This window comes from Pinus tabuliformis, chromosome 2_2, assembly GCF_031772625.1.
Source record: "Pinus tabuliformis cultivar Carrire ecotype Pingquan chromosome 2_2, CPIR1, whole genome shotgun sequence".
NCBI lineage: Eukaryota > Viridiplantae > Streptophyta > Pinopsida > Pinales > Pinaceae > Pinus > Pinus tabuliformis.
The window spans coordinates 314,678,764-314,704,972 of NC_142300.1; the positions used below are offsets into that span (position 1 = coordinate 314,678,764).

At 42.3% G+C, this 26,209-nt stretch overlaps 1 protein-coding gene across 1 annotated transcript in view; it reads right to left on the reverse strand.

Moving 5' to 3' along the window:
- Positions 1-11,947, reverse strand: part of LOC149192556 (ATP-dependent RNA helicase) — a 100,997-nt gene extending 89,050 nt beyond the window's left edge. The window contains exons 1-3 of the mRNA XM_089406982.1: positions 11,794-11,947; positions 11,410-11,483; positions 9,156-11,290 (exon numbers count right to left, since the gene is read on the reverse strand). Coding sequence (XP_089263108.1) covers positions 9,156-11,290; positions 11,410-11,483; positions 11,794-11,947 — 2,363 coding nt within the window. The remainder of the gene's footprint in view (positions 1-9,155; positions 11,291-11,409; positions 11,484-11,793) is intronic.
- Positions 11,948-26,209: the final 14,262 nt, after the last annotated feature.

Below are 26,209 nucleotides of genomic sequence, written 5' to 3' on the forward strand. Positions count from 1 at the left end.
ATATTTAACTGTTAACATGAAATGAAATGTTATAAAAGAATTATGAAATGAAATGAAACAACTTTCACGAAGCATCATATTCATAATTCAGAATCATTACCAATGAGTTATAATTGCCAACTTCAAACTTCAAACTTTCATTGTCACAGTCATATATTTTTTACAAAAAATATCATTATGATATGAAAGAGTCAAGACTCAAGACTCAAGACTCAACAGTTATGAAAACTAATACAAACTAGAAAAGACAAGTAGTCTCCCGCACAGACCGACGACCAGAACTAGAAGGCACATGCCCTCCACGTGAGGGTGTAGATGGAGGTGGCGACAGCAAAGGAACAAGACTCGGAACTCGACTGGATGGTGGAGGTGGCATGGCTGCTGCTTCATCTTCCTCCCTTATAAGTTCCTCTTCCAGTTCTTCAAGATGTATAGTGCCATCCTCCAAATTGTCATCCTCTGGGTGGTTGTCCCAGATTTTATATGTTGGATCCTCATAAGCCCGATCACAGTAATGACTCAACAACCTCAAGTTGTAGTGCACATAAACCAAGCTTTCTGCCCGGTTTTCATTGAGTTTGTTTCTTTTCACATTATGTATGAAGCTGTAGGTGCTCCAACACCTCTCTGCAGAAGAAGTATTTACAACCTGTGATAGAACCTTTTTTGCCAATTTTGGCAAAAGTCCATGGCCGCCATATGTTTCCCACCATGTGAGAGCATCAAATCTGTCTCTGTCTTCCATTGCATGGAAGGTACCAAACAAACCAGTGCCACTGAAGTATCTGCCTATTTCAAGGCACACACTAGCACATTCCTCCCTGTCAGGTATCAACTTTTCTAATGCTTCCAAATATCCTTTAGATACCTCTTCATCTATATGGGGTTTGGTCCTAACCCCACCCCCTGGTGCAGGTTGGCCCAACCAAGATGTAGAGTAGTATTTTGGTGTAAGGATATACACCAAGCAATGTAGTGGAAGATTAAGTTTATTCCACCGTACACACACACAATCGTGAATCAGTTTGTACAAGTCAGGATCATTGTTATGAACAATATCTTTTATTTGCCCCAACATGGTATCCATCTGCTCATACACCTCGCCAATCACTGGTTTATCTATATCTGCAAACCGAATCATGTGATAAATGGGCTTGGTGAAATCCAATACTTGCCTCACACGTGCCCAAAACATACCATCAAGAGCGGCCTCCTCCACCAGTTCAAAACCTCGCCTGTCAGCTGCATTTGTAGCCCTTTCCTTTAATACCTGCCAGTGTGGACTTGATACCATGCTAGCCAATGACTCTCTTACCTTCAAAAGGCGCCTGAAGGTGAGGTAATAGCTACCAAATCTAGTCCTCGCAATCTTCAACAACTCCAATCTTGAGTGACTGCGGAAAAGGCCATGGGTATTGCTATGATTTGTAATAAATTTTATCATTTGTTTGCCTTTCTTGTACAAATCACCAATCCATTTGTATTGTTCATTTTTGTTCTTAACAACATCATGCATCAAAAGGTTCAATGTGTGAACCAAACATCCAGACCAAAATATGTTGGGGTATTTATCCTCAATAATTGCTCCCGCTGACTTACAATTAGGAGCATTATCAGTGATGACTTGGATGACATTGTATGGCCCAATACGCTCAATTGTTTCAAGTAATGCTTCTGCAATGTTGATGCCGGTCTTGAACTTCTCTGAGTAATCATATGCATTTAGAAAGATGGCACCACTAACAGACACAGCAAGAACACTTATCAATGGCTTTCCTTTTACATTTGTCCATCAATCAGATACAATGGACACCCCATGGTCAGTCCAAGAAACCCCTTGATTTTTTAGATTTATATTGGGCTTCCTCCTCTTCCCTTATGTATTTGGCTCTATCTGCTGCTGACACACCTGCACAAGTTTTGATTCCTATTTGTTTATCTCCATCCCATGGCATTTTCCCATAGAGGTGTTTTCTGGCACGGGTGTATGAACCTGTGTAATTATTGTTGCAATGGGGGCAATGAAATTTAGTGGTTCCACCCCCTTTCCCTGCTTCAGGCCTGTTAACATATTTCCACAATGGGGTTTGGTCTTGTTTAGTTTTTTCAGCTGCTGAATCATGTTCACCCTCCTCCAGCTCCTCCTCACCGGGGTTTTCATCAAATCCACTTTGTCCCCCTTCTTCATCCCCTTCTTCATTTTGAACCCTCCTTTTCCTACTCTCCAGCACCATAATAACCAGAAAAGGAACCAAGAAGAAGAAAATGCCAAGAAATATAACCATGATGTTTGAAATTTGTAGTTTTGAATCTGCAAAATTTAATAAAATGGAATGGGAATGGGAATGGCCCAATGGGAAACCGAAATAGAGAAAAATTTATTTATTTATTTAGAAATTAGGAGTAAATTAATAAACATTAAAAAAAAATTGCTAACCTACCTCAAATGCGCCCAAGACTCCTTGCTCCTTGCTCCTTGCTGCTTGCAACTTGCTCCTTGCTCCTTGCTCCTTGGCACCTTGCTCTCAGTCTCACTCCTTGCTCTCAGTCTCACTCAAGTCACAATGAATCATAAAAGCCCTCCCTCCCTCATTATATAAAAAAAAAATCGATTTTTTAGCCACGCGATTTTTTAGCCCTCTCTCCCGGCCTCCTCGCACGTCGCTCCGGGAGTGAAATTTAAAGCCCAGAAGCGATCGGGGAGCGATCGCTCCCTGACCGCTCCCGAGCTTTAAATTTCACTCCCAGAGCGACGGGAGCGACACTCCGGAAGTCGCTCCCGAATTTGGCAGGGAGCGCAAATTTTTTTATCAAGAGCGCGCTCCCGACCCTCTCTCGTCTGGAACGCGGATTGGGAGCGAAATCGGGGGGGCTCCCCCGCAGCACTGTGTTGTTCAAAAGAACCTTAGCCGCAATCATGAAGAGGTTCTATGCTACCCTAGCCGCAGTCCTAAAGAGGGTGGTTTAAGCCGCAGTCCAAGAGAGGAAATCCCTGTTCCTATAAGTTGCCCAAACCAGCCCTATACGCTGCCCTAACCTGCTCCTATACGCTACCCCAGCTTGCCCTAACTTGTTGTCTAAAAGAGTGCCCTAACAGCAGTCAACAGACGCTACTTAGCCGCAGCAAAAAGGGAGTTGTTTAGAGGATCATCTACACGCAGCAAGGTAAGACCTAAACGCAGTCATACTACACTGTTTGGAGGGGTTTAGGACAGCACTTAGACGCAGCAACAAGGAGACTAAGCCGCAGTCTATACATAGCCAAATGCAACCCAAAGATGATGATTGGATGCCCTAGCTACAGCAAGAAGAGACAGCAAGGCAATGTCACTCCAGGACAGCATGGAGAGCTTAGATCAGAGGCCAAGTTGTTGTTGAAGAGCGGACTAGTATGAGGACTGTTTGAGGGTGCAAACAGGTCCTGAACAGGGTTGTCTCAAGGATCAAGGAGTTGTGTGTATGGTTGTTGAGACCAAGCCCAAAATCAAGATAGTTTGGACTGCAATCAAGGGGTTTTGAAGTGAGCTGTAGATGACAGCTATATTGTGATAGGCAGCAGGCCTTATCACCTCAGATCAAGAGACAACGTGGATAGGCATGGGGCAGATCTGTGCACAGTATTGTGATAGGTGGCAGCATGATGAAGGCATATGGTGCTATATAGTGCAGCCTTGGGACAACAATGAAGCTTGATGGAGCAAGCAAACGGGACAGCTGTATGGCAAGCATGGAATGGCAATGTCACTAACAGTGGGTCAGCATTATGGTACATGGGACAGCAGTGGCAGCATGAGGTCCAGCAATTGAGTGCAGCATGGTGCAGCACGAGAGGTGCAATATGTGGACGAGATGCAGCACAATGATAGGTGAAGGAGTCACCTTGGAGAATCAGTTGAAGCAACATGTCTTCAGTTGATCTCATGTAGAGGCGATCTATTCTCTTATCTAGAAAGTCTAAGTGTTGACTTTTGTTGAAAATGTACTATCTCTCTCTCTCTCTCTCTCTCTCTGCTGAACTATTGAAGAACATATAAGAAGAATTGATCAAGGGTTTCCCCACATTGGGGTTTGTCCCTGGCTAGCGCCACATTTTCTGCCTCTTGTCTTGGCTTGTCTTCTGCGATTTATATTTATGTTCTATCTGCAGTTTACTTTAATGCTTATGTGATTGCTAATCTGGAAAAGATATTGAGCTAACTGTGAAAATTGAAATAAATTGCTCTAGCATAGAACATACCTAAAATTTAACAAGATTGTAGAGATGTGTCGCAAGACATGGCTCCCAATGGACTTCCTCCAACTCGATACAAAGTGTCAACCCTGAACCCAAGAGTAAAAGCATCTTTAAAATTTCTTTTCCAAACACGTGCCTTTCCATCGATGAATGCCACCTTGAATCCTTTATCATCCATGGCTGAAATGAACACCATGTTCTTCTTGAGATCAGGTACATATAGTACTTCTTGCAAATGAATAGTGTTACCTTGATTCAATTGAAGGGTAGCATTCCCTACTCCCTTCACGGGATAGGTGGCATTGTCTCCAAGGATGATCTCCAAGGATGATCTCCAAGTTTGTCTCCAAGGATGATCTCCAAGTTTGTCTCCAAGTTTTATGATTGTAACATCATAAAACAGTTGAAAATTAACATGGTATCAGAGCGAAGGTGAAGACAAGCCCAAAGAGACAAGAGCAATCATCTTTGAAAGATCCTCAAGGAATCTATTTGACTCGGACAAGATGTCTACCTCTTTCTTCATGGATAATGAGAAGTTGGGTGACTAATCTAACTTTGCTGCTTGGAAAATCAGGTTTGAATTTATACTGGATGGAAATGATGTTTTGGAATATGTGCAAGGAAAGGTCCTTGAGCCTCCGACGAATGTTGCTGCTGCTATCAAATCGAAGTACAAGAAAGGTGAGCTCAAAGCCAAGAAAATTCTCATTGATGGTATGCAAGATCATTTGCTTGTTTATGTTGGTAGCTTGAAGAAGTGTTTGAAAAGTCAACTCAAAGAAACGAAGATGAACAAAGGGGAATCCGTGCAATCCTATATCATGAGAGTATCCCACCTAAGGGATCAATTGCAATCTTCTAGTGAACAAATATCTGACAGGGAGTTGGTGGTGGTGACTCTTCAAGGTCTTCCTCCTATTTGGGAAACCTTCATTATTACTCTAAGCAACAATAATATTCTTTGGACATTTGATGAGCTCGTTGGTAAATACACTCAAGAGGAGACCAAGATGATTGTCAAAGGAAGAATTCATAAGCATGAAGAAGGAGATCCCTCTGCATTTTTTGCTCTAGACAAGAACCGAAAAGGAAGAGGAAGACCATCTGGTTCAAGAAGGCGCCCCCCTAAATCAAAGGACTCTAATATAAGATTAAGGGATATTGAATGCAACAATTGCCATAAGCATGGTCATTATGCCCGAAACTGCTCGAAGAAGAGAGATGCTCCAAGGTCCACTTACAACAAGTTCAATAATAGAAGAAGAGGTGATGATTGAAGAAGACGAGATGATAGAAGGGATGATAGAAGAAGAAGAGATACTTCGGATGATCACAAAGAAGGCCATCGTCCTCAAAAGAGGTAAAGGAACTCCAGTTATGAAAATAATGCAACTGTTAGTCAATCTGAATATATTCTTATTTCCGCTCTTTCTAGTTCTTCTCATCTGAATTCGTATGATAGTTGGTTGGTAGATAGTGGGGCTTCTGGACATTTCTCTAGGTACAAGGAAGTCCTCCCTAACCTTGTTGAGATGGAGACAAATTTGAAAATCGTCCTTGGAGACAACACTTCTCATCCTATGAAGGGTTATGGTTCTGTCAATTTTCATTTGAACTCTGGTGAATTCGTTCTTCTTCATGATGTGATGTATGTTCCGGGATTAACGAAGAACTTGGTATCTATTTCTGCCTTGGAAGACAAAGGTACGAGAGTAGCTTTCAAAAGAGGAAAAGTCCTCAACTAGTCTATGGAATCTCGCATGAGGGATGCTTTTACCTTTGGATCTAGAGTTGAAGGACTCTATAAAGCCAACAAAACTCCTCTACTAGCAATGGTCCATGACACCTATCATCAAAGTGAGCTATGGCACCGCACGCTGGCACATCTACATTATGAAGCCCTAACAAAATAGAAGAAATTAGTCTTTGGGATCCCTGATGTTCAAGCATCATGATGGAGTATGTTCAGGGTGTGCCAGTGGAAATAAGACAAGGGGACCATTCCCCTATAGCAAGAACAAGACCAATAATATTCTTCAACTCATTCATTTTGACATATGCCTACCCATGCTTGTGCACTCTATTACTACTCAATGGCAACAGCACCAGCAGCTAATGACTCAGCTTCGTGCCCCGTTTATGAATAATGCGGGTAGCAATTACCATGTTCCTAATCAGCCTAATACGCCCGGACAGACTAGCACTGGGACAGCCAATCAAAAGACTCCAAGACCTTGGCTTCCCCAATTCCTAGATGGCGAGAAAGAGGGAATTGTGGCCCACAGGAACAAAAAGACACTTTGGATTACTAGAGGGAGTATCAAACACTAGGAGAGGGTACACGGATAGCGCTGACCTTTCAGGAATTCTGTGACATTAAGTACGAAGGTAAGCCCAGAAATTGTGGTAAGGGCACGCAGCAAAAAGCAGTCATGAAGAATTGGAATGATTTTTGGGCTGGCAGCAAAAAAGGCAGATCTGGTGATACTAATGGTAAGCCCAAGACAGAAAAAGCAAAGTACACGAGAAGATGAAGTAGGGGCAAAGGCACGCCCAAATGATTGGTCATGGCTGTATCCTCTGAAAAAGAACAAAAAACCTGTTGCCAATGAGCAGGCAAAAATTCATGAAAATTACCACCAGCGTGCAGCTTCCTCAATATCAACTCAAGTTCAAATTGACCAATCATCTAGTCAACGTTGACAGCTAAAAATGCAGATATTGTTGAAATATGGCAACAACACTCATCTGCTAGGGAAAATAAAGGAACTGTTGCCTGGCATCGGAGAAATTCAAGTAAAATCCGTAACAATCATAAAGCCTCTCATCTTCAGGAGAGTGTTGAAGTTCATAGCGTTGCCTCCTTGCAAGTAAATGAGGTCACAATTTCCAAAATTACACAATCCCATGTTCAAACTCAGGATCTTAAGTCGGACGGGAGAGGTGATGACATGAACATCATCAGCCAAATATTTTGGAACAACTCTCACCAATTCAGCCTATTGACTCTACTATTTCTCTTGGTTTCCACATTGATACTGTTTTTAAACATCAGTTAGCTCATGATGAAGTGTTGGTTAACTGTGATTCTTTAGCAATGAGTGTTGCTACATCAGATGGCTCTGGCAGTGGAAATAGTTGGAATCTACCCATTGCTCTATCACAAGAAATTTCTGACCCAGATTGTAACACTACCGATGAAAAATTCTGTAAGATTGTTGCTCCTACCATTGCAATTGACAAAAATGTATGCAAATCTGATTTTAATCTGACAGGATTCCACAATATTGATGCGACTATGACTGTCAATAATTTCTGCAATAATGGTGGGCCCGGATCAAAGGATGGAAGCGTAGACATGGGTAAAAAGACTTATGGCATTTGATAAGAATGTTCCTACAGGTATTGGAAATGTCAGACGAAGATTACAAGAAATGAATGAAGGAAATTTTTTGCTATATGATACAAAAGGGTCACTTGGCTGAATTCAAGAACGCGGAAAAATTTAGGCTCAAAGATTGGATTCATTGACGATACAGATCTTTCAAACAAAAGAGACTGTACAGGCTATTAAGAAAAATCTGGGAGCCTTGAACGTTGGTTTGAGGCAATTTCAAGATCAATATCTTAGTGCAGAATGTATTAGACAAAAAGTATTAAAGACCCCAAAGAAGCAAAGGAAAAAAAAACCCCAGCTAGTTGGTGAAGAACGTGATGATGACCCAGATCTACCTTCTCAGCAAGAGCAACGTGCATTCCTAAGAGAACAAGTTACTTTTAAGCAGGCAGTGCCTATTGGGAACTCATCAATGTTGTCCTTCCTTTGCTGAGTATTCCCGGATCAGGAGCAATCTCCAATCAAAACTATCCCTGGCACTCACTGCAAAAGCTCACTTCGAATTTCCCACCGGCAGCTGCTCTGCTTCAGAAATTCTATCTTCTGAACTCTCTGTGTGTGTTCTCCAAGTGCGATCAAACCTTCTCTTATAATCCTCTCATTGATCAATCAATGTCCCAGTCCACTCTAGTTAGTAAATATTTCATTTATCTTTTGTTCTGATCAGGAAATCGTGGGATTCGTTATGTGGAAAAACAGAAAGGTTCAGTGGCAACCCTGAGGCAGAAACTCAGTGTTTTTCCTTAGGCAAAATTCAAACATCTCTGAGGCAGATTCAGTGACATTCCTGAGGCAATTCGGAAGCACCTCTGAGGCAAATTTGGTAGCATTCTCTGAGACAATTTCGGTAGTTTCTGAGACAGCACATGCATTTCTGGCAACAGCCACAGGGCCTCAGGCCCCAATTCTGACAGTGTAAGGTTCTGAAGCAGATTCTTAATTTGTTTGGTGAAAAAAGGAACAGATTCTTTGTGAACTACAGCTCCTATGGCACATGAGGTGGACTGGTCAGTATTAGCCAAATCGGAAGACAAGTTGTAGTTAATTAGTTAGCTGTTCATTAATCTAATAGCACAGAACTGAAACAGTGTGGTCAACAGCCAAGCTATTGAGTATTGACTGAATAATTTGGTGAATTTGGATCAGATACAATTACTGTCTTGGGACAGTCAGCCCCACTCCTACAGTGGTTTTGACTAAATAATCATCTTGCTGTAGAACTCTATCAGTATTGCACTACTGTTGTGTTGTTGAAAAATCATATCACTACTAGAGATATTTATTACAGTGGAGATGTTGTGCTATTTCAATGCTGCCTACTGTCGAATAAATGAATTCTTCTGTAGTATAATCTTGTGGATTTAGTGTAAGCCTATCAAACAGAGAAACCCTAGGACATTACATTTGCTACAGACAGCAGTTTGCTTAATTTGCTTATGAAGATTTATATTGAGACAGATAAATGAGAGGCATTAAAAAGAAATTATGATGTTTCTATCTTACTATGCGGTCTTAACTTACGCTTTCATAATTGGACGTTGCCGTGCAACAGAACCACCCTTTTCTGGTGGAGCTTTCTTCATGATCCTTCCCCTTGACTCCGGTTTCCACCGAGCTTTAGCAAGAGATTGGCCAAGTAGATCTGCAATATCTGAGGCCATGCGCTCAGCTGTCTCCTTATATGGAAATGTCCCCTCACTGAAGTGTTGGGATAGCCACATATACATGGATAAGACTTGATGCTTAGTCTCAAGATTTAAAAGATCCTCGTCATTTTTTGCAGACTCTTTAGGAACACCCATCGCTATGCGAACAGGAAGATTCTTGCTATATTGAAAAGCAAATCTTAGTAGACTGCTCATTGCTTGGGGGTCCCTTGTATTTACAGGTGAAAAGCAAAAATTGTACCGGTCTTCAAGTGACAGTCCTGGCACTCTGTCCAGCATATGTGCCACCCTCTTTATATGATCATGTCGACAGAGAAAAAAAGCTCCATCCAAAACACAGCTCTCAGCAAACTTTTCGAGCAGCTGAGAAAAAGTAATATCAGGAAGTTGCCCAGCAAATAATTCCACTTGTTCAAAGAAGGGGAAGAGGCCAGCACTTTTACATTCTACAAAAGTTGTTTTCATGCACTCTATTAGATAATCTAGGTCTTCTAATTGGAATGTGGTTGTAAGACCCTCTGGATAAACACTTCCCCTTCTACCTGCTCTTCCAGCAATCTGCTTCACCTGAGAAGCTGGAACAGGTATCCTCTTATCACCATTGTGTTTTGTAAGACTATAGAATACAACTCTTCTGATATTCAAATTAAGACCCATGCCAACAGCATCACTTGCCACAAGAACATCATATTCATTATCCTGACTGTTAAAAAGGTTTGCCTGTTGTTTCCTTGTCTCAGGTGGAAGAGCACCATATATAACACAGCATCGATGCTTAGTAAATCTTTCAACTGCTAACTTTATCTCGAAGATCTCCCTGCGAGAGAAAGCCACAATACAATCCCCGGATTGAATGTTTTGGAAATTTCCTAGAATCGTCTTGGCTTCGACAACCAGGGGTTTAAACCTACCGTAATGGTGCTCAATTAGCTCATCCCCAGTATCAGCACAAATATTCCTTACAAGTGACAAACAACTAGGATCCCCGCATACATGGATCTCATCGGCCTTCAGTCCAAGCAATGCTCTGCTCCATGCAAAACCTCTAAATACATCACCAATCATCTGAATCTCATCGATGACAGCAACTTCATAGCATTCATCAGTAGACGCCATTTCTATAGTACAAGCAACATGGTTTGCAAATGGAACGCGCTTCTTCTCTTGTCCAGTATGAAGACTGCAATACACACCAAGTGCATTCACTTTGTCAAACACTTCCATAGCAAGAAGACGAAGTGGACTACAATAAATCCCACTCTTTGCCTCCATGTACCGTTGCAGAGCATTATATGTTTTGCCGCTATTTGTTGGCCCACAGTGGTAAATAATCTTCCTTTTCATCGCTCGTGCAAACGGAAACCATCTATGCGGCTTCGTAAGATCGGCAGACTGAACCATAGTCCGAAACCTCTTTATCTCGTCCGGAAACTCTTTCAAGCAAAATTCCATGAAAATTGGAAAAAGAAACTGATCAGACTGTTTGCAGGGCCCTAACTTCATCAGGTAGTCGAACACATCCCTCGGACATTTGTTGACGAAAAATTTCCCGAATTTACTTACAGCAGTTGGAAAAAAAGAGGCACTGATATACAAAGCCAAAGCCTGATCACGCGCCCAGCCCGTCTTCGCAAACCACCGTAATATCTCCATCAACTGCTCAATCTCGGACTTGGCTAGTTTCGAAACTTGGGTGAATTGGCTCATCTCTTGAAACAAAGCCGCAGGATCACTAAACCGAATATCTCCAGTACTTCTACTATTGACTTCTCCTTCCTTCGAAGCTTCGGCGTCTTCAGAAATTTCTGAACTGTTTGCATCTTCCGACATCTCTGTCGCACTTTCAGTCCTCGTTGCAGCTCCTGTTTTCTCGGTACTGTCTGAAATTTGCTCGCCCTGTTCGAAAAGAACAGAGAAATATTTTGCATTTCCTAAAGTTTTCAAATGTTTGTTCTGAAAATGATGAGTGCTGGCTCGAAATACAACGAGCTGGGAGAAAATGAATGAATGTACCTACGGTGAATTTCCCCCATAGATAAGCCGAGGCAATCTGGTTCTGAAAAACCCGCCCCCGAAAAATATGAATTTTCAACACATATGGGCTTCACAGAAAACAAATGCCTCGATAATATGCTTCGCCGAACTAAAGCTCTAAGAACCGTCATTTGACCCCTCGCCATGACTGAAAACAATAAAATCTTTAATCAATACAGTAAACGATATTGTTTTACATATCGAGATGAGGTATAAGGTTTAGGGTTTTAGCAACATAAAAAAAAAACTTACTATGGTTGGATGACGATTTTTGAACTATAATACAGAGATTGTAGATTATATTTGAAATTTCCTCGCAGCCTCTCGATATCAAGCTAGTTCCGCCATTGCCATGGCAATATCCGTAAAAACCAAGAACGAGCTTTTATGCCAAGATTAAACTTAGAATGGCTCGTTTTATTCTTGTGCCCCACAGGTGTCGTTTATGTAAAGAAAACCAGCTTCTGAAGAATTGAAACAGCTTTGCTGTCGCTTAAAGACCTGCCTTGCATCACCGGGAATCGGGATTCCCCAAGTCCAAACAGGGGAAAGGAGAGGAGAGTGAAGGCCGCCGTCATTTAAGATGTCAATAGTCTTCTTCATCCAGTCCATTAATTATGCTCTCACAGAGATTCACTTGATAAAAAATAGAAAAGGAAAATCCACCGGATTTCAAATACCTTAACCATTTAACCATGGGTTTTAACAATATATTTGAGGTCCACCTGTCCTACATCCAAATGTTTAAACACTATTTACCCCTTGTGTTCATGAATTGTCATGTTCAGCCAATCATCCTTAAATTTTTTATGTTGGCATTCTAAATATAAATTACTTTGCCAGTATTAAAGTTTGAACATTTTATAACATCACTTTGTGTTTGTGTTTTCATAGAATTTCAATTTCTATTAATTGTGGCACTATGTGGTTGGGTATGGTTGGGTATGGTTTAAGGTATATTTTGGTTTATAAAATTATTTTTTTATTTAATTTTAATTAAATTTATTGAGATTTTAAAAATTTGAGTTTAAGTTGTTTAATGTATAGTTTAAGTGTCTTAAGAGTTTTATGCATTCAAAAATGTATTTGTAACTAAAAATTACATTCTTACTTGAAATTGTATAGTTGATGAAAAAAATTATTTTTTTTATAAGTTAGACTAGGCCATTGTATAATATTTGAGTATTGAAATCGTTAACATACACATTGAGTCTTTAGCTTTAAATACATTTATTTGGAGTATTAACAAAAAAATGATAGGGGCCCATTAGATGCTTTCCTTGCAAATTTAATGTCTTTCTTCCTCTTCTATTGATATGGCTCCACCTCCAACATTTTCCAGGTGGTAGTCAAAAAAACCTAGCCGTCGCTCTGCAACTCCTCTGCGCCTAATGCCATTGGCTCGGCCCTCTGCCTGCTTCGGTGGGCTCCGCTGACCTCCTGTGGGTAGTGTTTCCTGTTCCGGTCCTTCTCCTGCGCGGCGATTTGATTGGGTGTCGCGGCACATTGGGTTGGCGCGACGCGTTGAGTCGGCCCCCCTGTGTTCATTTTGGTTGTGCGCGGCGCTTGGCCCCTGTGCGGCGCACTGGCCTCTCTGCGCGGTGCTTTGAGCCTCTGCTTCTGGTCTTGGATTGGTTGGGGCTCTTTATTCCTCACTGCTCGTTCTCTTCTGCGATGGCTTGAGGGGATCGATCTTGATCGCTGGGATCTGTGGTCGCTGCAATAATGGAGCCGCCCCCTCCGCCTCCCCCCTCTGATGCTGAAGCTTTTCTCAAACTGTCGAAGAAGAAAGTTTCGGAGGCTGCGAAGTTCGTGAAACGATTGGATGACATCCCTGAGATTTCGCTCCCCCCTGAGGGTCCGATCCAGGTCGCCCTTTCTCTGGCTGAGAGAGCTTTGGTTGGACAGTTCACTGGCCTCTGGCCCTCCCCCAAAACCACGGAGAGCTGGGTTGCTAGAAACTGGGCTCCGCTGATTAAAAATGGTGTCACCTCGTATTTTCTAGGGAAGGGATTCTTTATGTTTGAATTCTCTGACAAGGATGATAAGGATCTGATATTCCGGAACGGTCCCTATTTCATGGGTCCTCAGGGGCTGTATCTCAACAAGTGGACGCCCGATTTTGACCCAGCAGTTGACGTTCCCACAGCCGTTCCTGTGTGGGTTAGGCTGCCCAATCTGCCAGTGCATTGTTGGAATTGGGAGTCCCTAAAGCATATCGGTAACACCTTGGGCAAATTCATCGACCGAGCAAACAACAAAGACCAATACGACTGTGCTAGAATCTGCGTTGAAGTTGACCTGGAGGTTGGTTTGCCCGAGGCAGTAAAGATCAGGGTTGGAAGTTGGACTCATGTTCAAAAGCTGGATTATGAGCAGCTTCCATTCAAGTGCAGGAAATGCCATGTCTATGGCCATTTTGCTCGAAGCTGTCCAAAGAATAGTGAAGTGGAGAAAGGCAAGGATGAAGGTTGGACTCAGGTTAAAAGATCCAAAAATGCCCATAAAGCCATTCGAACTGGTAATACAAATGGCAATGGCCCTCAGGCAGCCCCTAGAAACCAAACCCCTATCATGGAAGAGCAAGGAAACAAATTTGCTCAGTTAAGCTCAGCAATAGAAGGCACCCAAGAACCAGAGATGCAGAAGGAAGGATCGACCCACAAGGAGTCCCCCTCGGGATCAAAGCATGTGGAAAGTAATGAAGACAGATCAAAAGAGATCCTCATTGAAGAGACAGAGGAAGTGCAAGGTTCGGAGGAATCAGAAGAAGAAGGCGAAATAGGGGCTTCATAAACCTCAGCCAGAAGATCATTGAGAGGCCAAAAATCTGCTCGGGAAAAAAGAGAGCAAGAGACTTACAAAGACAAACTTCAGGGAAGTCAACCAACCCTCGAGAAACTCTTGGCAAATACTCCGAAGAAGAACAGAAATCAGTCCCAGAGCTCTAGGGGAGCTCACCATCCAAAAAGCAAGTGATGAAGATCGTCTCCTGGAATTGTAGGGGTATGGGGAGCAGAATAAAAGAAGAAGCCATAAGAAGTTTGATAAGATCAGAATCTCCCGATCTACTCCTTATCCAAGAGACTAAAATGGAGGACTATGCCTTCCTCCAGATCGGTAAGAAATTGTGGAAGAAAAGCGAAGGACAAGTAGTCTCAGCTCGAGGTGCTTCAGGTGGACTGGGCACTATTTGGAATGCTAACAAATTCATAAAGATCAAAGAAGTCAAAAACACCCATTGGTTGTTCTCAAAGATACAGCACGTAGAAACAGATATGACTCTCTCCCTCTTTAACGTGTATGCTCCTGTCAGCGCAGGAGAGAAAAAGCACTGCTGGGACTCCATTAGAAGTCTGGCAGATTCTGAAGATTTGGCTAATATAATAATAGCAGGGGATCTAAATCTCACCTTATCATTGTCTGAAAAATGTGGAGGAAGCACTATTACGGACCCGGCGCGGGAATGGTTTAAGGATTTGCTTCAAGACTGGGACATGATAAATATTAAGCCTACGTCCAGGAAGTACACTTGGACAAACAAAAGAATCGGCTCGGGACATATCGCTGCAAGGTTAGACAGATTCCTTGTTCAAAGTTCTTTTCTTCTTCTTGGTCTAGAGTCTAGAATGCATATTCTCCCTTGTAGTGTTTCCGATCATCGCCCCATTAAACTTGACCTGCTGGCACATTTGGACCAAGGTCCCATTCCATTTAAATTCAGCTCTCATTGGGTCAAGGAACAGTCTTTCTTGCCTCTGATAAAAGAAAGCTGGAAGCTCCCAGTCAAAGGCTCTGCCTTCTTTGTTTGGGAGGAGAAACTTAGGAGAGTTAAAGCTGCTCTAAAAACTTGGGTAAAAACCTTACCAAATCCTGCTGTGGAAAGGAAAATGATTCAGGAACGACTTGAGATGCATCATCTGGTTTCGGAAAATGTTGAGATCACAAAAGAAATACTTGACAAGGAGGCTAATCTTCAGCACATGCTCCTTAAGGCTAGCTTGGCAGAGGAAGAGTATTGGAGACTGAAATCCCGCAGTCTCTGGCTCAAGGCGGGAGATAGAAACTCTTCCTTCTTCCATAAGCAAGCTCAGGCCCGAAAATGCCTCAACTCCATCTCAGAAATTAAAGTAGAGACCACCACGCATAGAGAAATCCGAAGCATAAAGAACGCTGCCTTCACTCATTTCAAAAACCTCTATAGTGAAGAAGAGGCCTTGGGACATGTTTCTATCCTTGTGAATGAGGTGCCCTCCCTGATTACCGCCAGAAAGAATCAATTCCTGGAAGCTGAGATCTCTAACAATGAAATAAAAAACACCCTCTTCGCTATGGAACCGGACAAGGCCCCAGGTCCTGACGGTTTTACTGCCAGATTCCTGTAGTCCTGTTGGCAGATTGTGGAGAAAGACTTATGCAGAATGATTCGGAAATCTCAAGAGTGTCAGAAAATTGGGGGAAGCACTAATTCGGCCTTCCTGGCCCTCATTCCCAAGGAGAAAGGCGCCAACACCTTCAACAGGTTTCGTCCTATCTCCCTTTGTAATATAGGCTATAAGCTGATTACGAAAGTTATTGCCAACAGATTAAAAATCATTCTCCCAGACATCATTCCTGCGAACCAGGGAGGTTTTATTCAGGGAAGACAGATTGTGGATAACTTTATCCTGGTCCAAGAGGCGATTCACTCTAGTTTGGTTCGCAAAGAGAAAGGAATGGTTGTCAAGTTAGATCTTGAAAACGCCTTTGACAGAGTGAGACATAGTTTTCTAATGGATGTCCTGCGCAAATTTGGGTTTGGATCCAAATTTATCAACTGGATTAAGGCTTGTATCAGCGAGCCATGGATAGCCCCTCTGGTGAATGGGAGGGCCACTGATTTCTTCAAAGCTTCTCGTGGATTGAGGCAAGGGTGTCCTCTATCCCCTCTGCTCTTTGTCCTTCAAGCTTCTGTCCTCAGCTTCCTTTTGAACAAAAAGCAACAGGATCAAGAATTAATGGGCCTGAACATTGCGAGAGGAGTTAATAATATAAATCATGCGTTATTCGCGGATGATTCCCTCTTGCTGGGTGCTGCCTCTGTGTCCTCAGCTAAAAGATTTAAAGATGTGGTTGATGACTATTGTGAAGACTCAGGAAGCAGCCTCAATAAAGGTAAATGCCATATCTACTGCTGGAATACCCCTGCCATCACGCTGCAAGCCATCTCCTGTTGCTTTGGTTTCGCGGCCTCCTCGTCATGGTCTTCCTTCAAGTATTTGGGTCTCCCTATTTTCCAAAAACGTGCTGTCAGCAGAGACTGGTTGCCCCTGCTGGAAAAGTTTGAATCTAAGATCCACTCCTGGGGATTTAACTGGCTTAATCTGGCAGGCAAGTCAGTGCTTATAAAAGCAGTCCTAAACAGCCTCCCCATTTATCAGTTTGTTGTGATGTTGGCTCCAGTTGGAATTATGAAGAAAATGGAGGATCATATAAGAAAATTCTTTTGGAAAGGCGGGAAAGCAAACGAAAAGAAATTCCCTTTAATAAGTTGGGCTAAAATCTCCATGCCCATATTGGAAGGCAGATTGAATTTTAAGAATATTTGCACGCAGAACATTGCGTTGGGAGCAAAGCTGATCTGGAGGATAATTGCCCCAAATCCGAGGTGGGCTCAGCTCGCCTTGTGGAAAAAATTCTTTCGTGGGCAGAGAAAAAGGTGTCTGGACCATCCCATAGCAAACTCTGGCTCGCTAATTCAAAAGCTCTGTGCAAAATCTTCCTTCTTAATTAGCCAACATGCACATTGGATCCCTGGTAATGGCAAGCAAATTAGAATATGGGAGGATCGTATAATGGGTTGCGATCCTCTGGCTGATGATTGTTCCCTAACTTTGTTGAAAGACTGGATGTACAGAGCAGGTTACATTACTCTGTGGGATATTTCTAATTGGGAGAATGGAGACTGGCATAGCTGGATTAACATTGAGGTGCCCCAGATTCTGTCCAACGAGTTTGCAATCTTCTTAGACTTCTTAAATGGCAAGGCTCCTTTGAACAGCAGGAAATTGGATACCCGTGGCTGGGGTCCGACCCCTGGGCATTATTCAGTCTCTCAGGGTTACAGGCAGATCTTATCACATCCCCACGTTCCTCCAGATCCGAAACCATGGAAAGGGATTTGGTCCCAGTCTTCGCTTCCTAAAATCGACTACTTCTGCTGGCTCCTATGTCATCAGAGAATCTTGACTGATGATAGATTACAGAAAAGAGGCTATCTAGGCCCCTCTCGTTGCTCGTTGTGTGGAGAAAACGCAGAAACTGCTGCACACCTGATGCTCAAATGTAAATTCGTGGCAGATCTTTGGAATGAGGCCTTAGGCCCATGGAGTTTGGATTTCGTCCTCCCCAATAGCATTCCCGATCTGTTTTCGAACTGGTTGCGTTCGTATCCTGGAGGCTCTCCACAGAATGTACATATCAAAGCTGCCTGGTGCATTCTTCCTAAACTAATTTGTTGGCACACCTGGTTGGAAAGAAATCAGAGGATTTTCAGAGATAAGAAGAGAGATCACAAGATTGTCTAGGTTAAAATCAAAAGCCAGTTAAAGGAATGTGTCAGAGATCAGCTGGACGGGGCAGGCCTGAGAGACCATGATGCTGCTTGGAGCGATATCCTGGACCTCCGATTCATTGAAATTGCCAGGCCTCCCGTTCCTCTCAAAGAATGGAAAATTAGACTTAATGCATCAGATTTCTTGGCTCTTTGCACAAAGCAGGTGCATACCATTCTCTTCTTTGATGGGGCAGCTAAAGGCAATCCAGGCAGTTCCGGAGCTAGTGGAGTTGTTAAAAAAGCTGATGGCAGAACTATTCTTAGATATGCCTGGGGAGTGGGCTTCAATACCAGCATCCAAGCTGAAGCCCTGGCCCTTCTCCAAGGTCTGAAGCAACTTAAATCTCTCGGTATCAACGATGCAATTGTGATGGGCGACTCTCAGTCTATCATAAAAATCATTGTAGACAGCTCTTCCCCTTCAGATCTAAGATTGTCCAGATTGATCAATAGAATAAGAACCCTGTCAAATTCCTTTCAGAGCTTGAATTTCTATCATGTCAAGAGAGACAACAACAAAGATGCTGACGCTGAAGCTAATAAAGTTGTTCTCCTCCCCCTCGGAGTCATCCTCAGAGATGGAGAAGAAGGTTGGGATCCCATTCCTTAACTGTCTGGTGAATATGTTTTACTGTCTTTTATTGGAGCAGTTTGTCTGCATTTTTAAAGTGGGAAAGATAGAGGCGGTTGCCCAAAAAATAGCTTGTAAAAATCTCTGGTATAGCAAAGAAAAAGACACATATGTCCCGACCAAGGAGTTTTCTGGACTTTGGTTAGCATTTTGTAATGAGTTTTGAGGCATTTTAGCCAGAAATTAATATATCACTCTATCCGTTTCTGTAAAAAATAAAAAAATAAAAAAAAAAATGATAGGAAAAAATATAGAAGTAGGAGTGGAATTTAAATGATTAATATATTTAACTATAAAGGTGAGGAATATGTTTTATAATATGGTCAATTTTAATAATAAAATTTAATTAAAAAAATGATATATATATATAATTGAACTTAACTTCTTTAAATAAGATAAAATCAACATATCCTGGATCGGGTGCTTTTAATATAAAAGGGGGGACAGGCTGCCACCACCCCTCCTCGCTAAGTGTTAGAGGGACATGGCAACACACCCCCATAGCAAAATGAATGATAGACATGCTCATAACACTTTCTGTGAGGTGAGTTGTACATCAGATCCTCGATCCCATGACCATGCACCATAGAAGCTTTGAAGAGTTGTCGTCTTACCAAGATGGTCTCGTCCTCGTGTGTGAGGTGAACATAGTTAGCATTTTTATAATTTCACTCCTCCTTCTAGTGTGAGCCTATTCATATTTTGATACAGGACATACTCTCCTTCAATCTATAGTTCCTTCCTCTACTCACGGAATTCGCCACTAGGGGCTTTGGCTAGCCCACCTTAGTGAACTCAAGTCAAGCCCTATCATGTTTACCAGTATCGCTCTTCGTAGCTTCAATCCTATTCAAATTCTCCTTCATTCTCAACATTACAAGGATGCTTACCATTCAGCTTCCTAGTTTACAAGCCACCCAGCTTGTTGTTTCCTTTTCTTATCCTATCGACTTTGCATGCAGGTGGGAACACCACGTCTCACATGGGTGGCAATTGCACTTTTGACATGGCCCCCTGTAGAAGTTGGACTTTTGTAACTTTTTGGGTTTGAAGGTTTATGGTCTGTGTATATTTCCTTATTTAACTATTTCCTCTGATCTCATAATTGAAGCTCAGTCTTTTTTAGCCTGCTCCTTCTCTAATGTCCTAAGCATTTGGCTTTGTTCGCTCCTGAAGATTTATTCCTCCCTCTACCTTTATCGATAGCTTTGTATCCCTCCCTTGCTCCTCAGCTAGTGAGTTGTCACCTCTTGTGGCTAGCCTCCCTTGCAGGCTCTCCAACAGTCAACGTCCATCCCCACACCCTCTTCATATTATTGTGGCTAGTTGATAGCTTATTATATCATCAACTTTTGTTTTTTTATCGGCCCCCCCTCCTTATGTGGCTCTCCTCCCTTAGTCCAATGCACACCTGTCTTTCTTCTCAACCATCCCTCTTAGCATTTGTGTTTGGTCCCTTGTCGTGCCCTAATAGCAAGCACACATCCATCAAGGGGATGTCTATTATCAAGAGAAAGCCTCTCAGAGACATACACATGTGCAACATAGGTTTCAAGAATCCACTACCAGGCCTCAGACCTCACCCCAAGACCCATCCAGGAGGAGCCTACTTGAATGTAATGGGAAAGGGCCTCCCAATGGTAGCAACTTTCAAATATAAAAGTTTTGGTGAATTTGGTTGACTGGATGCCAGACGTTGGGCACACTAAAGGTCGGTTAATTGGTACATGTACACTATTATTTGTATTGGCATCTGAAGTTCCTCCTAAGCAAAATTTTGATGGATCATTTTGAGCACAAGGTTAATATCTTACACTCTCTGGAGGACCTTAACCATCACCTAAGGGACATCGATCAACACATGGGTCATATTGAGCGGTGTTTGGGATTTCCTCCACTAAGAGGCAGCACCCCAATGACACTAAATATCCTATTCAGGTTGTCGCTACTGACTCTGATCACTAGGCTTAGCTCTATTATGTTTAAATTTATTTTGTTTTCTGATTATCTAGTTCTACCTCCAAGCCTGTATGACCCATTTTTTAATATATACACTTTTACTTAATTTTTTGTAAGGCATGATCACCCAAGCCTCTCTGTAGAGAGTGAACTTTTGGCCATGGTCTGGTCTCCCTAGTGAAAGACTCACCTAGAATTTCTAGAATATCCATTTAAACCTCAATTTGAAGGCAATACAATATTTACCCCACAAAAAAGGGATAAAATCAACATAGATGAGAAAGATTAAATATCTCAAGATGTCAAGAATTTTAGCCGTTGGATGTTCTGCTCTGACTATTTTTTTTTTTTCTAAGCAACACTACCTACTTTTGTATTAATATGTACAGCTGAAACTTACATTCGAGAGAACTGGCTGCCCATTTCCAACTGTGGCTCCATGGGCAGCTGTAACAGATTCCAAAAACACTTGCACCTGGTGATGTTTCCAGTATTGACCAGTGCATCAACTAACAAAAAGATCCTAAACATTTCTGAAGAACCCACGCAGGGGCAGAATTCGAAGGCTATATGACTCAGACTTCTACAGGGAATGCGCAACAGAGAAACTGCTATCCATATCATAGAAGTAAACAAGAAACAACATAAGACAAGAGTCCAACGACATTGAACAGGAGACCAGTAATGTAAGACACAAGACAACAGGAAAGATCACTGAACCGTCCACGATCCCAAACGCTTCCTGGAAGAACGTGAGAGTGCCACATGGGCCTAGTCCTCGGTCGCAGCTTCCTCAGGCTCAGCTTCCTCTAGCTCAGCCTCCCGAATCCACGCCCATCCTTGTCCTGTTGGCATTATGATTCAAGTGTTGTCCTTGATGGCAACTCACTCAGAGGTTGGTACAGATGCTCAGAAGTTGGTACAGGTGATGGCAACTTACTCAGAAGACAGATCCTAGTACAGCTTGCCAAGGAAGTTCATACACGCAGGTTTGTTAAGCCCAAGTCGCGTGTACACGCAGGTTGGCTTCAGAAAAAGCGCGTGTATGTGGAAAAGTACCTTTGGTCCATGGCGGTTAGTCCTTGGAAGTTGTGCCTATGGTTTCGGACCATTGTGTCTCGACGGGCGTGTCGATCCCTAGTTTTGAAGTTGATGGTATTGTGTTTCTATGGTTTTGGCTCTTGGTATTGAACAAGGCCTAAGGCTATATAAGGAGAAGATCACTAGGCAAAGAGTGTGTGTGTGGGTGTCTGACGCAGTAAGAGGATCTGGTATTGCTGGTTATCTGTTCGGGACGCTTGACAAGGGTCGGATCTGACAGCAAAGGCAGAAGTAATCATTTCTAGATCTGCACGCGGGTTGCCTTTGGAGAAAGCGCGTATACATGCAGTTTTGGTACAGTGAAGTAGCGTATTCATGATAAGGGTTGATATTTTAGGTTGTTGCTGATTCTGGTGGTTGTTGCAGAGTTCTAGATTCTGGTTTGGGTTCTGTGTTCTTGATGACAGGGTTTCAGTGATTCGGTATTGGGTTGTTTAATGAATTATGATGCAAGTATAAGTTGATGATTGTATTGCGGTAATGTTTGCTTTGTACTCTTGGATCCAGTCTGAAAATTGATGAAACGTGGTCCCTGAAGGTTGTAGGGTCAGCACCTACGTACTAGTAAATGGATCAGCTAGTACAAGAGCTGAGGGGGTTGTAGCTCCCTTCCAGAAGTAGTTGGAAAACAAAAGAGAGGGTTGTAGCCCTCTGCAGGTTGTAGCCTGCATACTGGTAAAGGACTGCACCAGTATATTGTAAAAGAAGTTTCTCATTAAAGAAGAAAGAGACGAATTGCAGCAGGTGGTTTTCACCCACATTGGGTTTCCACCTTATATCATGGTGTTCATGTGTGTGGCTCTTGTGTGATGTTCTGTTCTGTTATACTGCACCTGTTTACTGTTAAATTGCTTAATAATGTTCTGATGCATTTACTGAAGATAAGATTAACTGAATCATAAGATATCTGCATATACGCTAGTTGCTTTAGACACAGTCGCGTGTACACGCGGATTCACTTAACTGAAGTCGCGTATATGTTTCTGAGTATGAAATTGAAAAGGTTTTATTGATCTGATAATACTGATTCACCCCCCCTCTCAGTATTATTTCCAACAATTGGTATCAGAGCAGGTCCTTCAGAGGAAGCTTGATCGCTTGAAGGAAAAGATCCATCAAAATGGCTAATCCAGAAAGAGAGGCACACATCAGGCCACCAGTCTTTGACGGGAACAATTTTACTCACTGGAAGATAAGAACCACTGCATATCTACAGTCTCTTGGAGCAGAAGTTTGGGGACTCGTAGAAGGAGGATACAAATTCCCATCAGCAACTCCTACAGATCCAGCAGAGAAAAAGCAATATGAGCTCAATGCCAAAGTAGTTAATGTCCTATTGAGTACTTTGACTCAATCAGAATTTATGAAGATCATGCATCTCAAATCAGCTAAGGAAATATGGGACAAAATCGTTACAAGCTACGAAGGAGATGATCAGGTAAAAATAGCGAAGCTTCAAACTCTCAGAATCCGGTATGAAACTCTTAAGATGCGAAGTAATGAAAGCGTAGCTAATTATTTCCTGCGTATGGATGAGATTGTGAATTGTATGAGGGATCTGGGTGAAGAATTTGAGGAAGTTGTCTTAGTTCAAAAGGTTTTGAGATCTCTGTCTACTAAATTTGATTCTAAAGTATCTGCCATAGAAGAAAAGGAGAATGTGCGGAAAATTACCATGTCACAGCTTCACGGGATCTTAACTGCTTTTGAAATGCGACAAGAGGTACCACCAGAGGCCGCATTCGAAGTGTCAGAGGAAGAAGATGAGGTAAATTTTGTCAAGAATCTTGAACGGGGAACTGGACGGTTCAAAGATAAGCTACCTTTCAAATGTTTTCTATGTGGTAGAGTTGGTCACTATGCTGCTAGATGTCCTCATAACAAAGAAAGGATATATGAAGAAGATGGTAGAAGCTATTATTCCCATATTAAAAGTTCATTAAATGATAGTGAAGATATTAGAAGTCTCATGGCGCACAAGAAGAAGAATGCTTCATCCAATAATAGCGAGGATATTAAAAGTCTCATGGCACATGAAGAGAAGAATGCAGAAACTGAAGAAGCTGCCAAATTAAAAGAACTATTGGAAACAGAAACCAGGGTAAGGGAGAGATTGCAGGATATAGCAAAAGATCAGAGCACAACTATTCAGAGACTTGAATCAAAGATCCTCTCTCTAAAAGAAGATCTTGAAGATCAAGAACATGAAGTGATCAAACTAAAGCGACAAGTGGAAGAAGGGAGAAAAGTTGAAGAAGACCTAAGGAAGCAGTATCTGAAAAAGGAAGAACAACATCAGGTTGAGGTAAATATCTTGAAAGGTAAACTAGAAGAAAAGGATAAGCTCTTACGATTTCAAGATAGTTCTAAAGTCTTGGATGATATTCTTAATAGTCAAAGATCTCCTGCTATCAAGACTGGTCTTGGTTTTCATGAATATGGTGAAGGTGAATCTAGTTCACAAGGTGAGGCAAGAAACTCTAATGAGAAATCTGAAATGCTCAAGGAACAACCAAGGAAAGAAATTCCTCAAGGAAGATCCTTTACTCCTAACTATGGACGTGATAGACGATTATTTCCTCCGCTGAATAATGTTGAATGTTATGTATGTCATAATCTTGGACATGTTGCAGCCAGATGCAGAAGTAGAATGGTTCAAGAAAGATCATCGCATTCCAGGCATTTCAGAGGGTATTTCTTTGCTTGCAATGCATATGGACACAAAGCAATTGATTGTGATAGAAGGAACATGAAAAATATAAGGTGTTATACATGCAACAACTATGGGCATAAAGCAAGGGAATGCAGGAGCAGATTTCAAAATTCAAGACAAGGGGACCATACATCATCACAGTTACAGGAATTGAAGAAGACAGAGACAGAAAGGTGTGGGATAACTCAGTCAGCTGACATAACAGACACAGGGGAATCTGAAAGCGATGAAATTCAGTATTCCATCCTGCATACGCTGATATAGTGAAGACAAGTCGCGTATATACGCGAGTTACAGGCTGCAAAGTCGCGTATATGGAGAAAGGGCAGCAGAACAGACCCAGGTTCAGTCATGGTTGGCTCAGGCTCAGGGGGAGCAGAACAGACTCAGGAAATGGTTCAGACATGGTTGGCTCACACTCAGGGGGAGAATATTCTTCAAATAATTCATTGTTGGCACTATGGTTAGAAGTTGATGATACATCTTGTTGTTTGATCAAAAGAATGGTATTGCAGGCTGATGCTTATGATACAGATCTGAATGGCTGGTCTTAGAACTTGCATCTGCTCAGGGGATGCGTGGATAGATTGGTACACTTTGGCATATACAAAGGGGGAGCCAATTCAGAAACTTCAGCATGTACTCAGGAGGAGTATGGACAGCAGTATGGACAGTAGAAGGTATACCAAAGAAGAGCATACCTTGGTACGCCCTTTGCCCTTGATGTCAAAGGGGGAGAGTGACTTGGTGTGGTGGTTGCCATCAAGTCCAAAGGGGGAGATTGTTGGCATTATGATTCAAGTGTTGTCCTTGATGGCAACTCACTCAGAGGTTGGTACAGATGCTCAGAAGTTGGTACAGGTGATGGCAACTTACTCAGAAGACAGATCCTAGTACAGCTTGCCAAGGAAGTTCATACACGCAGGTTTGTTAAGCCCAAGTCGCGTGTACACGCAGGTTGGCTTCAGAAAAAGTGCGTGTATGTGGAAAAGTACCTTTGGTCCATGGCGGTTAGTCCTTGGAAGTTGTGCCTATGGTTTCGGACCATTGTGTCTCGACGGGTGTGTCGATCCCTAGTTTTGAAGTTGATGGTATTGTGTTTCTATGGTTTTGGCTCTTGGTATTGAACAAGGCCTAAGGCTATATAAGGAGAAGATCACTAGGCAAAGAGTGTGTGTGTGGGTGTCTGACGCAGTAAGAGGATCTGGTATTGCTGGTTATCTGTTCGGGACGCTTGACAAGGGTCGGATCTGACAGCAAAGGCAGAAGTAATCATTTCTAGATCTGCACGCGGGTTGCCTTTGGAGAAAGCGCGTATACACGCGGTTTTGGTACAGTGAAGTAGCGTATTCATGATAAGGGTTGATATTTCAGGTTGTTGCTGATTCTGGTGGTTGTTGCAGAGTTCTAGATTCTGGTTTGGGTTCTGTGTTCTTGATGACAGGGTTTCAGTGATTCGGTATTGGGTTGTTTAATGAATTATGATGCAAGTATAAGTTGATGATTGTATTGCGGTAATGTTTGCTTTGTACTCTTGGATCCAGTCTGAAAATTGATGAAACGTGGTCCCTGAAGGTTGTAGGGTCAGCACCTACGTACTAGTAAATGGATCAGCTAGTACAAGAGCTGAGGGGGTTGTAGCTCCCTTCCAGAAGTAGTTGGAAAACAAAAGAGAGGGTTGTAGCCCTCTGCAGGTTGTAGCCTGCATACTGGTAAAGGACTGCACCAGTATATTGTAAAAGAAGTTTCTCATTAAAGAAGAAAGAGACGAATTGCAGCAGGTGGTTTTCACCCACATTGGGTTTCCACCTTATATCATGGTGTTCATGTGTGTGGCTCTTGTGTGATGTTCTGTTATACTGCACCTGTTTACTG